Source organism: Paramisgurnus dabryanus, chromosome 14 (genome assembly GCF_030506205.2).
Source record: "Paramisgurnus dabryanus chromosome 14, PD_genome_1.1, whole genome shotgun sequence".
In the NCBI taxonomy this organism is placed as follows: domain Eukaryota; kingdom Metazoa; phylum Chordata; class Actinopteri; order Cypriniformes; family Cobitidae; genus Paramisgurnus; species Paramisgurnus dabryanus.
This window is the reverse complement of record NC_133350.1, coordinates 30,021,030-30,035,415: the sequence shown is the minus strand read 5'-3', so window position 1 is coordinate 30,035,415 and position 14,386 is coordinate 30,021,030. Positions and strand designations below refer to the sequence as shown.

General features: G+C 41.3%; 2 protein-coding genes across 3 annotated transcripts in view; both read right to left on the bottom strand.

Annotated features, from left to right (window-relative positions):
• The window catches only part of elmo2 (engulfment and cell motility 2), a 40,931-nt gene that overhangs the window by 3,214 nt on the left and 23,331 nt on the right, over positions 1–14,386 (bottom strand). For both annotated transcript variants that reach the window (XM_065241976.1, XM_065241977.1), the window contains exons 9-14: positions 4,410–4,488; positions 4,158–4,208; positions 3,445–3,567; positions 1,501–1,620; positions 1,237–1,341; positions 19–127 (exon numbers count right to left, since the gene is read on the bottom strand). In XM_065241976.1, coding sequence (XP_065098048.1) covers positions 19–127; positions 1,237–1,341; positions 1,501–1,620; positions 3,445–3,567; positions 4,158–4,208; positions 4,410–4,488 — 587 coding nt within the window. The remainder of the gene's footprint in view (positions 1–18; positions 128–1,236; positions 1,342–1,500; positions 1,621–3,444; positions 3,568–4,157; positions 4,209–4,409; positions 4,489–14,386) is intronic.
• Positions 5,370–10,142, bottom strand: LOC135719317 (uncharacterized). Its single transcript, XM_065241978.2, has 2 exons — positions 9,946–10,142; positions 5,370–8,319 (listed from the first exon to the last, which is right to left on the bottom strand). The coding sequence occupies exon 2, from the start codon at positions 7,483–7,485 to the stop codon at positions 6,763–6,765; it is 723 nt and encodes a 240-aa protein (XP_065098050.1). The 5' UTR covers positions 7,486–8,319; positions 9,946–10,142; the 3' UTR covers positions 5,370–6,762.

Here is a 14,386-nt window from a genome sequence, read left to right as displayed (position 1 = left end):
GACCTACAAAACACTTACGCAGTTCTCCGACCTGTAGAATATCACAAAGCATCCGCGTCAACTCAATGGCGCAGCGACCAAATGGGCATTCGTGTTTGTCTTCACGACTGCTGTTTTCTAGAACTATCTGAAAAACACAAGCACAATCTGTTCACATCTTGATTGTAAAGGTGCACTCGAAAGTGTTTCTGGTTTTCTTACAGTAATAGGGAAAGGCAAACAGGAAAGTAAAAGAGGAAATGCTTGTATATAACATGGCAAAGATGAATGCACATTTATATATTCATTCAATAGATTTATAGAATTTTGAAAAAAAAAAACTTAATCATGGATTTATTAAATATTCTGGAAAAAAAATAATCAGTTTTTATAATAAATCTTTGAAAATTAAATTATAGATTTGAATTTTAATGTTATTAACATAATGTTATTAACCTAAAGATGCTATGTGAAAGTTTGTAACAGAAAATAGTGGTTTTAATCTTTCTTGGTATAGAAAACACATATTTACAGAAATTTGTCAAAACTCTTCATATAATTGTTGTTTATATTTACTGCCAAACTGTAATTGATTATGATGTCAATATTTGATCACTTTTAACTCTGTTTTAGTTACAGTTACATTTTTTTATGTTAATGTAGTCAACAAATGTTTTATTAATTTGAATTATCTTTAGTTTGCAGTAAAAATCATAGCATTTGTTTCATTATAGATACTATGATAGACCGGTCTAATCCCAAGGAAGATGAGTTTTCTCATGTGTAGCACTTAAACTTGGAAACAGGCCTCATGACACAGTTCGGACACATTATCCCAGATTAAACACATCTCTTTAACCCAGCATTCACATCTCATAACCTTGTGTTACAGTAAAACCAGATCAAATGCAGATTACCTTTTGGTTAAAAAAAGAAAAGTGTCTACACTAATTATTTTCTATCTGTTTTTCCCCATGATGTGTTTTGACATGAAGCGTGATGCACACAGGTTCACATGCACACCAAACCCATATTTTGAGATGACGAGTCACACATAAAACGCTAAACACATATTTTGCATTCCTGCCTCCCTGGAAGAGAAGTTGCGGCACGCCACAGCAGAAACTATAATAACTGAGTGTTAATTGTAATGTAGAAACATGCACTGAATGATAAGTGTTGTTAAAAGCGCTACACAGATCAATTTTAACTAAATTGAAATGAAATATATTGTAGAAATGTAGTTATAGTTCTTACTCTGATATATGTGTCCTGATGTATTTTGGCAAGGTACAGCATGTTGTCCAAGGCCAGCATTCCTGGAGGAGTCTGAGTAAAATCCATGGCAGGATTCACAGGATTCTGTGTACAGAGCATTAAGCATCATTACATTACATCCCTACCATTACACCTCTTTACTGGCACATAAAATATTACTAGTACACAATCATACATTCACTCGTTCATTTACTACTGAATATTTTCTCTCTCTAGACATCTGAGACAGCAAACATCACTCACAGTGAAGCCCAGCATCTTGTAGTCTTTAGTATAGATGGCTTTCCTCTTTTCTGTCCCGCTGGGATCAATGTCTCCGTCAAATGCAATTCTCCGCAGTTCAAAGATGAAATCTCTCTGTGCCTGAGGATACATTAGAAAATTAACACTACGGTAACTGCAATCGTATTTTCCTGACAAGCCAAAAGCAAAGAATGACAAGCAATCGCAACAACCATGATGTTCATGAAGCTATTCCCTTCTTATTTTACACTTCATACAAGTATAATAAAGGCCAAATCAATTGCCAACAAACAAATAGTCATTTATTTGTCATAAATTATTCGAAATGTAGGCTGTCCAGGTCAGATTTGGTGTTTGCGTAAGTATGTCTCTTTAAGTATTAGTTTATACTATTTTTTCTGATTTATTCTTTTATATTTTCTAAAGTTTAAACAATTGTCGCCTGGCGTTGGGGTTAGAGTTGGGTTTGAGTAAGGATGTCATTTTATGTAAATCTAACCCTAAATCGAAGAGACAATTGTAAGGAAATAGGACAAAACAGTGAGTAACCAATCCATGAGAATGCCACGGAAAAAATTAGCAAAAAAATTAGTGACTATCCCAGGGAAATTCGTGAGATCAGGTTGCTTTTAACACGTAGCCTCTGATTCCTTTATTTACAGTTGTGTTGTTATATTTTGTTGTCTATTGATGTTTTTATTGGAAAGCACCTTGTGCTCCTTTTGGTTGTTGTAAGGCGCTCTAAAAATAAAATTTGATTGATTGAAAATGTAAAAAAATACTTTCGTTAAATCATGCAAACTTTTCCTAAATCCTTCTTAGACTTTATTTGAATAAAGATTCATTCATTTTCATATTCTATTTTTGCATACAAATATATTAGTGAAAAATGGCCAATATTAACATGCATTGACTTCTGTATTACATTCGTTTTATACAAAATATGGTGATTTTCCATTGCATAGTACCCCACGATTTGGGTCAGGTTGGGTCAGCTCACCTCACTTTGGCTTGGTTAGCTTTTCCATCGATTTTAGTAACACTTCGGAGTGGGAGGGATTATAGGTGTGTCGTTATATTTGCGCTGCCTACTGCTGTGACATCATACAAGTGAGAGCGTTGTTGTACATTCCCATACATTTATTTATTTCTCAGTCTGCCACAAAATTAAAATTGACCTTCACAAATAGATGTTTGCACACCACGTTTAACTCTACCTCTCACATGACAGTTTCTTTACAAACACCCGTGGCGTCAGTTGACGCGCTCCCCTGAGCCTCATTTAAGTTGCATTTAAGCAAATATGCAGACGCTTGCGTCGCGACTCGCGACTGTGCCACCACAAACTGCAAGTCTAGAAAAAACTGTTATGGTGTTCCTGATTCACAACCTGTGGATGTTTTTTATCGCTTAAAGGGAGTTTGGGAACTCATAGCAGAGCACAGATGACAACTCGAGACAGCACAAGCTAGCTTGAAGCTAAAGCTAATCTTTACATTATAGCGGTGACACTGGAAGTGACGATTCTCTTAGACCAATCAGTGATCTACAGTATTTTCGCATCACATTTTTACAATACTTCAGACTGTATTACTATACTAATTAACTATTAATTAACTAGAACATTGATTAATGGATACTGTCATAAACTGATAAATGAACTCATTATACAATGATGTGAATGGGACATAAGCATATTGATACAACACCACAAATCTAACCAAAATGCTCTTTTCTGTTCAAAAATTGAAGATGACTTTGATTGATTGATTTTATTTAAATCTTCTTATTTTTTAAGAATTACAACTTAATTGTCTGTCTTGAATAACCTTGAATTAAACTCAAAATATGTGAAAGTGTGTTTTGTGATTCATACAGTATATGTAGGATTAGGTTTCACCTTATCGTTCATTTCAACTCTACAAATAAAAGAAATTGACTGACCTGGTCATTAGGATCCATTTTGGTCATCATGCGCTCCTCCAGAAGATTAAAGGTTAAAACCTGCAGCACGTAGAGTTGATGTGCCATCTCAGCTTTTACTGGTCGATTCCCGCGAATGATGTGCTGGACACATTATAAAAAAACAAACATATCTTCTCTTTACACATTGCTACCACTATACAGTACACCTATATGTATGTGCATTTTGAGATATCACATAAAAAAGCATTGGATGGAAACACCAAACTGCACATAAATTCTAAAAATGCGCTTGGAAACGTATGCGCTCAAGTGTGTCGGATAAATTTCCTATCTGAAGATATGAGCATCAAAAAGTAATGTGACTTTACCTTTTCTGTTTAGATGTAGAACTGTTTATATAAATTTTTTATTAAAAGTCTGTATAGTCCAGAACTATCTTTCAAAACTGCATTTTGATTGGGATGTAACTGACATGACAGCTGCAATAGCCAATGACAGCGTGCAAACTTCAACCGGATATTGAGTGCTTTTATAGCTGAAACAAGACATTTTTTACTACCCATAACTTTTCACAGATTTAGGAGCTAGTATTAGTACTGAAACACTGTATTTTAAAAAAGAGCTACTTTCAGCCTTGAGATGTTTTGTAAATACGGATACTGAGCAATAAAGGTATTTTTGGATTTTGCTCCCAATCTCTTATTTAAGAAATATTTCTGAGATAGACTTACATTGAGTATGATGGCACGCAAGTGTTTCTGTGCCAGTGTACTTGCCATTTCCTGCAATAAATACACACGCATAATCACAAACACACAGCGGAGGGATTCAGCAGCTCAGTTAAAGCAAACACAAAATATACTGGGAAACTCAGATACTGTGTAGGAAAAACATTACAGCTGTTTAAGATTCAAATTCACAGATAGAGGTGAAAGATCAAGAGCTAACACCTGTGTCCAGGGTTAACAGAGATGTGTTGGTACCTGTCGTCTGTCCTCTGGTGTCTTGAGGAACAGTGCATTGATCAGAGCGATGGCGTATGTTTGAATCTCCTGGTTAGACCTGCAGAAATAATCGCAGAGACACTGTTAGCGGTATCTCGTTCTTGTCAAATGAACGTGTTTAACTTAGCACTGTGCAGAAGAGCAGAGGAACTCAACTTTAAAAGACATTTTGTTCCTCTTTATCTCAAAAAAGGTATTAATCATTAATAAATGAAGTTAATTTAAAAGTGTGGTGTAACTTCAATTAGGAAAGCCATGTCCATCACATTTCGCTGTAAAACATGTGAAGTGCTTTCCAAAGAGCACCTACTACGACCCATGTCAATGTTTTGATTGTACAAAATGTATTCGTAATGCCATTTTTCAAGGACAAAATCTGGACCATTACTAAATTCAAACTAATTTATGATGATGAAAACTAAGGAAAACAAGACAAAAAAAATTGTGATTTGGGGAAATATCCAATCAGAAATGATGTTCTTGTGGGGTAGTAAAGTCAGACAGTTGAGGTGAAAGTCAAGTACGGTAGCCCATACTTAATTTATCTTCTGCATTTAATCCATCCCAGTGAGTAGTAAACAACACACACACACACGTTTCCATGTTTTGTGGGGACATTTCATAGACGTAATGGTTTTTATACTGTACAAACTGTATATTCTTTCCCTAACCCAAACCCCAACATCACAGAAAACTTTCTGATACTTTACATTTTCAAGAAACATCATTTTGTTTAATTTATAAGCTTGTTTCCTCATGGGGACCTCAAAATGTCCCCACAAGGTAAAAAATGTACTGGTATTCGTATCTTTGTGGGGACAATTGGTAATTTGATAATTACCAAGTACACACACACACACACACACACACACACACACACACACACACACACACACACACACACACACACACACACACACACACACACACACACACACACACACACACACACACACACACTGTCACTGCAGCAACCAAAGAGCAACTGGGCTTAAGATGCCTTGCTTAAGAGCACCACAGTCGCAACCCGCCGGCCATGAGATTGCATTTTAATTCAATGTTTCACTGTTAGGGTCACACTAGCTGTTCATAAGTTTGAAATTATTTTGTAATTGTATTATTATGTAATTTTAGAATCAGTATAACTCTCTGTGTTCACATCTATATTTCTGAACTTGGACGGCTGTTTAAAGCTGTTCAGATTTGTTAGCCCATTGCCAAAGTGCTTATTTTACAGGCAAACGACAGCACACAGTTGCATTATAAACTGTGACAAAACTATCGCTCGCATTTAAAACCAATGAAACGCACGCTGGGGTACTGACGCAAGATTCATGGTCAGATTGAAATCTGGGCTAAAAGCGATGTTGTCAAACATGTTTCACTAAAGATGCTGCAGACTCATTGCATGGTGTTTTCCTGCAGAACACAAACTCATGTAATTCAAACTCATAACAATAATGATCCACGTGTTCATCACCTGCAGAAACACACAAAGAGACGTGTTTGCAAAGCACTCAACTTAATAAAATCACCTGATGACCAGATACTGGATCAAATTACTGTACGTCTGCACTGACGTCTTCTGCAGTCTTTGTGCCGTTCAAGGTTAGTCATCTTAATAAACTGAAACCTCAGCTTCAGTAAATGTGTAATTGTCAACAGTATCACAGTAAGATGAAAATGTATTACACTGCAAATACTCAAATAAACTAAATCTACATTAACAAAAAATACAGAGAAAATGATGCATGTGCAAACAACAGCACGTATAATAGTGCTAATGTACTGTGTGAACATAGTATGGCTTTGTGACAATATGTTTGTTTGTATTTATAAAACAGTGAGGTCCAGTCCTTGATTCTGATTGGTCAATAGTTGTGCTTTACTCTGCTTTGCGTTGTGCATAATATGATAAAGCAGCTTCTTGTACCTTACAGATTACATAAACATCTCTCTTTTACACATTTACTATCAGGGGGTCCCTGCTCCATGCCTCTCATATCTAAGGGGCTCCTGCCCCGAAAAACATTGAAGACCTCTGATCTAGATTATTAAGCAATTAGCAAACACACACTTTTATCCTATCACTTGTCATTAGATTGTGTCCACAATTCACACATACTGCGCACATACTGCTGTCACGAAACTAAGGTAATGAAGACGATGAGTCGTAAATACATATAACATTTAAAGCTTTACTTAGTTTTAAACACGAAGTCAGCATACACATGGAGGTAACACATACAATAACCGACAAAGGGATGAACTAAACAGGGAGTATAAATACACATAGTGATGATAGAGTTAATCAAAGACAGGTGTGAGCAAACTAATCATGACGAATGAGGACAGGTGCAGTCAATACAGGACAATGTGTGACAGTACGCCCCCCTCGAAAAAGGCGCGTCATCGCGCCAAGATGACTGGAGTGGAGAGTGGTGACAAGGGGCGGAGGCTTAGGTGAAGGGCGTGGAGTAGTCGGTGACATGGACCATGGTGGAGCTGAAGGTGGGAGGAGCCAGGGTGGAACGGATGACGTGCAGGGGGAATCCCAGGATCTGAACACCTGATGCGGAAACATGGGGAAATGGGCAACCGATGACGAGAGGATGAAGGGGCGGGACAACAACATGGTGCAGGAGATACGGAGGCCAGACGCTGACTCCCAGAGCCGAAGTGCTGGTGGGGACTTGGCTGAACGGGGCGACGATGTGGTGAGAGAGGGTGACGGGGAAGCCAGAAGAAGGGAGGAGTCCGACGTAGACGTAGGGGTGCAGGTGAGAGGCATAGCTGAGAAACCGGAAGTCCGTGTCGGAGGAAGGATGTCGACCGCCGGTGGCTGATCCGGAGTCCACAGGTCTATAAGGTCGACGTCAGCTCCTGGCTGAGTGGTGGACTGCTCCGCACGCTCTAGCTCCGGCTCGGGTACAGGAACCGCCTCGGGCTCTGGAGCAAAGAAAGAAGGCCCCCGCCACTGGAGTGTCATCTCCATGTAGGCCATGAGTCCTCGGTTCTCCGGACGAAGAAGAGCGTGCAGTACGGGTGAGTCCATTTTGTTTGTTTAGGGTCGGTTATTCTGTCACGAAACTAAGGTAATGAAGATGATGAGTCGTAAATACATATAACATTTAAAGCGTTACTTAGTTTTAAACACAAAGACAGCATACACATGGAGGTAACACATACAATAACCGACAAAGGGATGAACTAAACAGGGAGTATAAATACACAGAGTGATGATGGAGTTAATCAAAGACAGGTGTGAGCAAACTAATCATGACGAATGAGGACAGGTGCAGTCAATACAGGACAATGTGTGACAACTGCGCGCCTACATTTGAAATAATTAACTTGAGCGCGCAATAGACGCAATATGTGAATAACCGCTTCCACAGTACCTTTGTTTGCGGCGTCATCTCTCCTAAATCCAAAATAATTCCATGATATAGCTGAAGTCCTGTTCCTTTTCACCACATGGTCTTCGTCTGACAACACATTTTCCTCACTCTTCTCTCCTTCCTCTGCCATCGTTTTTGCTAACAGGCACAGCGTCGCAACTGACACCTCACAAATCAATCTGAGCGTAGCTGACTTGGGGGTTCCCCTGATTGGCCTAATAGCATGAACACGCAAACCATGTCTTCAGGACTAAACGTGATAGGTCAAACGTTATTACATGCGCTTACCGTTTTCCCTTCATTCATCGCGTCAAGGCTGTCTGTTGCGATGTGTTCATCGCGTGACTTCATATCGCGATGACGATGAAAATTCGATGTATCGTTCAGCCCTAATGAAAACATACAATAACATCCCGACAACATGAATAAGAGGAAAACTCTCTGCCTTGCAGAGATCTGATTCCCACATCTGAACACAAGACAGCAGCCTAGGGATCGACCGATATGGATTTTTTTGTGCCGATGCCGATACCGATTTTTTCCCATCAGCCTTAGCCGATGACCGATACAAGCTGCCGATTTTCTTTAGCCGATATTTGGAGCCGATACTGCTTTTTCTCATTCAGTTTATATCATAAAAATAACACAATGATAAAACCAAATGTTACAACTGTTAATTTAAAAAAGGAACAATTATTGAACTATATTTAACAAATAGTAAAAAAAGGTGAGGTAGAACAAGTAAGAAAATTCAGTGCTGCTTAAAATACATAAATAAAATAATAATTACACCATTGCACACAATAGTAGCAACCAAGCAGCATAACAAGGGGAACACTTTACTTTATCCATGAAAGTAACCAACTATTTACAACCTATTTAATGCTTAGGTCTAAGTTTTAGTGCACTTAACTTAATCTCTTGTATAGCAAATGTCTTTAATAAGAAGACAAGGAAAATGTAAACAGCAATACTGATCAAAAAACAACTTTCTGAATTCTGAATAACATGCCAATTGCCCCACTTCTTTACCTCACACACCCTAGTGCCCTATAATAAATGCGAGGGATAGTTAGTTTGCCTCAGCTCGCTTAAAACGCATAAAACTGAACACATACAATAGGATTTGTGTATGGACTTCGGTCAGATAGTAGAGCGCGTGCACGTGGGAGAGGTGCAGTGAGACATGGATGAGAGAGGGCATGTATCTTTGCGCTCCCAGTGAACGGAAATGTTGACAAAACTTACAAAAAAACACTTCTCCGGTCACATAAAAGTCATGTGTGAAGTGTTTGGAACTAAGTGCTTTGGGTCGAATGTCTTAATTTTTTTCGCTGATGAAAATTCCGCGAAACTCCGCGTTAACAACCATAAACGTATGCAACCATGAACTGCGCTCTCCACAATGACGAGAAACTATCAGCAATGGATATTGATTTTTAGCCTTTTACTACTACATATATTTATGGAGATGAGACTTAAAAACCCACCCTGTCCAGCTATGATCAGCTGTTCGGCTGATCACATGACCTGCGTTCGCTTGCGGCATTATGAGCACGCGTCGCGTCCAAACGTCAGACTGGTGGTCGCTGAATAAAACTCCTATAAATACCACAAAATCACAGAACAACGTCAGCATTATTTAATCATATGACCAGTGTTCGTAACAGCTGCCGTATGCATACGGTTAGCCTAAAAGCTATTTGAAGCTCCCTAAATACAATGACAAGCAGTTTTATAGGCATTCGCGTTTTCCATTAGGACCACCAAACTTTCTTAGCTATGGTTGCACGCACATATAGAGCAACGTGTTAACACTTTCAAAGTATATGGAAATATTTCAGTCAAACAGTTAAAAGATGCTTTGAAGTTTAAAACTTACCAGAGCAGTCTTTGAGCGCTCCGCTCTGCTAGTGGGGGGAGGGGCAATGCACGGGCTGCAGGCAGCCTCCAGCAACACAGAGCTGCCTGTGGGCGCCTGTCTGTAATTAATGCCGGGGAAAAACTATCGGCGAATGCAAGCCGCGAATCGGCCGATGCCGATACACCTAAAACCTGCTAAAATCGGCCCGATGTATCGGCCGGCCGATATATCGGTCGATCACTACAGCAGCCACAGCTCTTCCAGTACACTCATTGTCTGAAGTCACTTACTTTATTTTCATTCACACTTTCAAATTGACTAATGTAAGGAATAGTGAATGAGGGTATAGAGGGTTATTTCTGAAACACTCTGTGGTGTAAATCACTGCACAGCATGTAAAGTTAACACTACTGATAAATCACAAGCATCATTCTGCCTGACTGAAGCAACCATACTCACACTCATACTCGCACCCGCAACCGCACTCGCACCCGCACTCGCACCGGCACTCGCACTCGCACTCGTACTCTCACTCGTACTCGCACCCGCACTCTCATCCGCACTCTCACCCGCACTATCACTCGCACTCGCACTCGTACTCGTACTCTCACTCATACTCTCACTCTCACTTGTACTCTCACTTGCACTCTCATTCGCACTCTCACTCATACTCTCACTCGCACTCTCACTCATACTCGCACCCGCAACCGCACTCGCACCCGCACTTGCACCCCTGCACTCTCACTCGCACTCGTACTCTCACTCGTACTCGCACCCGCACTCTCATCCGCACTCTCACCCGCACTATCACTCGCACTCGCACTCGTACTCTCACTCATACTCTCACTCTCACTTGTACTCTCACTTGCACTCTCACTCATACTCTCACTCGTACTCTCACTCGTACTCTCACTCGCACTCTCACTCACACTCTCACCCGCACTCTCACTCGTACTCTCACACACCCTAACACTTACAGTGAGGAAAATAAGTATTTGAACACCCTGCTATTTTGCAAGTTCTCCCACTTAGAAATCATGGAGCGGTCAGAAATTGTCATCGTAGGTGCATGTCCACTGTGAAAGACATAATCTAAAAAAACACAATGTATGATTTTTTAAACTATTTATTTGTATGATACAGCTGCAAAAAAGTATTTGAACACCTGACAAAATCAATGTTAATATTTGGTACAGTAGCCTTTGTTTACAAATACAGAGGTCAAACGTTTCCTGTAGTTTTTCAATTAGGGCTGCGTAGAACCATCGGTAGATTCAACTGAGTGCATGGTGACATAAAACATTTGATGTGTCATGCATATTTGAAATGGTAAGTGTGCATGGCACAAATGTCCTAATCCAACAGACTGTAAACAAAGTTGGGCGCACCAGATAACACGTCAGCAGCATCGTACGTCATTGAATGCGGATTCACAACAGACCCGGAAAAGAAGACAATGTATTTTCGATGCTTCAACATGGACTACTTTGATGATATTTTTATACCTTTCTGGACATGGACAGTATACCGCACATACATTTTCAATGAAGGGTCAGAAAGCTCGGACTAAATCTAAAACATCTTAAACTGTGTTTCCGAAGATGAACGGAGTTCTTACGGGTTTGAAATGACATGAGGGTGAGTCATTTATGACATCATTTTATTTTTAGATTAACTAACCATTTAAGTGCGATCTACATACCAAGTTTATTTTCATGTAACGGGAGCGCTGCAAAGCCCCTCTCAAATTGTACCACAACATGTGCCAGCAATGTTTTAAGCATATTAAAGGACACTAGGGGCCCTATTTTAACGATCTGAAACGCAAGTACGAAGCGCAAAGCGCAAGTGAGTTTGTGGGCGGATCTTGGGCGCTGTTGCTATTTTCCCGGCGTGAGAAATAACTCTTGCGCCAGGCGCAAATCAATAAGGGGTTGGTCTGAAGTAGGTTCATTATTCATAGGTGTGGTTTAGGCGTAACGTCAAATAAACCAATCAGAACGCTATCCAACATTCCCTTTAAACGCAAGGGCGCAAGTTCCACGGCGGGTTGCTATTATTATGACGGATTTACCAGGCGTACGCCAGGAGCGGTTCACAGCCGAGGAGACCCACGTTCTTGTAAGAGCAGTCAAAGACAGAGAAGTTGTTTTGTATGGGGATAGGAGAAACCCGCCCAAATCAGCGTAGGTTAAACAGGCGTGAGAGGAAATAGCCACAGGCTCATCAGCTGGCATCCCCATCGTTGCGCCAAGCACTACAATGATGTCAGGAGACAGGGGAATCCCAAGCTTGCCAGCATAAATCGGGCACGCCGTGTAAGGGGAGGTGGATCTGCCTCAGGACCTGACGCCAGCAGAGGACATCGCTGCGTCACCTCACCGCTGAAAGGATTTGGGGGCTTTGAAATCGGACCCAAGAAACGCAAGCAAGGTCCAACCCCAAAGTACTCTTACAAATCAAGTTCATATACATTAAGGTTTCTTATGAAAACATTTTAATTATTATTTACATAAAATAAACGTAATACAGCCACACAACAAACTTATGAAAATATTTTAATCGTTATTTATATGAGAATTTTTTAACGCAGCCACACAATAAATAAAAACTATCACCACAATGCTCACCACTATGATTCCCCTTATCTCGTGTTTTAATATTTTTTAGTGTAACAATTTATGAATTGCAAAAATAACTGTTGCATCTGTGTAGATTAGATGCAAAGTGTATGCGCGTTGTGCACGCTATACATTATGGTCAAGCATGCGCACTTAAAATAGCATAATGAACAACGCGCCACTGAATTTAAACTTTTTTTTTCTGGTCAGTGGCGCAATTGTTTTTTGAAACTGCGAAATAGCACCAGGGATGGTTTGCGCCGGAACACGCCTCCTTTTTTGCGCTGAACCGCCCAAGGAGCGCAAGTTCATTCCCTAGTTTGCCGAAGTGCGTCTGTTGAGGGAAAAACCCGCTGTGCGCCGGTGCAAAATACGAATGATACATGCGTCACTGACAAAGTCAATTGCGCTGGCTGCAAGATAGGGCCCTAAATGTCCCAAAATGCTAACTAAAAATAAATAATGCTTATAAAAACAACAAAATCCTGCACACTTTCAGTGCTTGGGCTCCAAAAAGAAATTAGCTGTCTCCTTGTCCCAGGGGCACATAAGGTCTGTGCAAATATGGCAAATCCAACTAACTCTCAAGAGAAAATGAAGAAAAATCTACCCAGAGTTCACAAGAGATTCAATTATTTCAAACTATCTGGGTTTCTTTCTACTTACTCTATATCTTTGCACAAGGCACTATGACAATGACTACTCAATTTCATAACTGATGTAATCAGAAGTGTCCCTGTAAATTTGACACTGATTTTAGTAATGTCAACCTTTTCTTTTAGCATGTTGTGACAAGTCAATTTTTTGCTATTATGTCATTTTTTTAAGAACTCCAATATTATTTTACAATTTCATGAGTTCGCCCTTACATCTAATCTGATTGCGAAAGTAAGCATATTTTGGCGTGCTGTCCTGGGGGAGGGCTCAGGATCCGGAGTGAAGCTCGAACTCCGAATCCGGGGTATGACCCGAACCCGGAAACTCCCCCATCCCAAACTGGGATAGAAGAGATTAGAGTGGCGAGTTGGGGTGGTGGAGGGATATCTGAAAACAATCTCAGGACTGAGGTAGGTAGGATGTCTGTATATGTAGTGTTTGGCTGATTACCAAATGAGATGCACCCGAACCTTGTTAATAAAACATCATTTCACGAGTTCGCCCTTACATCTAATCTGATTGCAAAAGTAATCATATTTTGGCGTGCTGTCCTTTGGGAGGGCTCAGGATCCGGACTCAAGCTCAAACTTGAAGCATAGGACAGCAGCCGGAGAGTAAAAATATTTCTGATCCCCCCCCCCAAAATATGCGTGTTGAGAAATATGCCGGCCGACCGGGAGAGCTTATGTGGTGCTTGATAGGAACTGAGGCTCGCAGCGTCGGACTGGCAAGCCCTGCAAGGGCTAGAAGAGGAGCAGGAATGTGATGCGCCTAAATTAGCGCATCAGACGGAGGGCTCCTGCTGCGCCCGAAGGGAGCCAGCGGCTCTGCTGCACCGGTCAGGGGGATCCCTGTTCATCACAGAACATGGTATAGCTCAGGCGACAGACGGGGGGTTTGCCCTGCGACCGAAGGGAGCCGTGGGTCTGCTGCACCGGGAGGGGAGCCCTGTCAGATGCTGAATAGGCATTTAATTAAAGCGGGGTTGACGCGTCGGACGGAGGGCTCCTGCTGCACCCGAAGGGAGCCAGCGGCTCTGCTGCACCGTGCAGGGGGATCCCCATCATCGCAGAACATGGTATAGCTCAGGGGACCGACGGGGGGTTCGCCCTGCGACCGAAGGGAGCCGTGGGTCTGCTGCACCAGGAGGGGAGCCCTGTACAATGCTGAATAGGCATGTTATTAAAGCGGGGTTGGTGCGTCGGACGGAGGGCTCCTGCTGCGCCCGAAGGGAGCCAGCGGCTCTGCTGCACCGTGCAGGGGGATCCCCATCCATCGCAGAACATGGTATAGCTCAGGTGACAGACGGGGGGTTCGCCCTGCGACCGAAGGGAGTCGTGGGTCTGCTGCACCGGGAGGGAGCCCTGTCCGATGCTGAGAGATTGACAAAAATAATAAAATGATAATTAGGGA

Excerpts from the sequence above, each read along its gene's own strand:
- LOC135719317 (XM_065241978.2), bottom strand. The coding sequence starts at position 7,485 with ATGGACTCACCCGTACTGCACGCTCTTCTTCGTCCGGAGAACCGAGGA.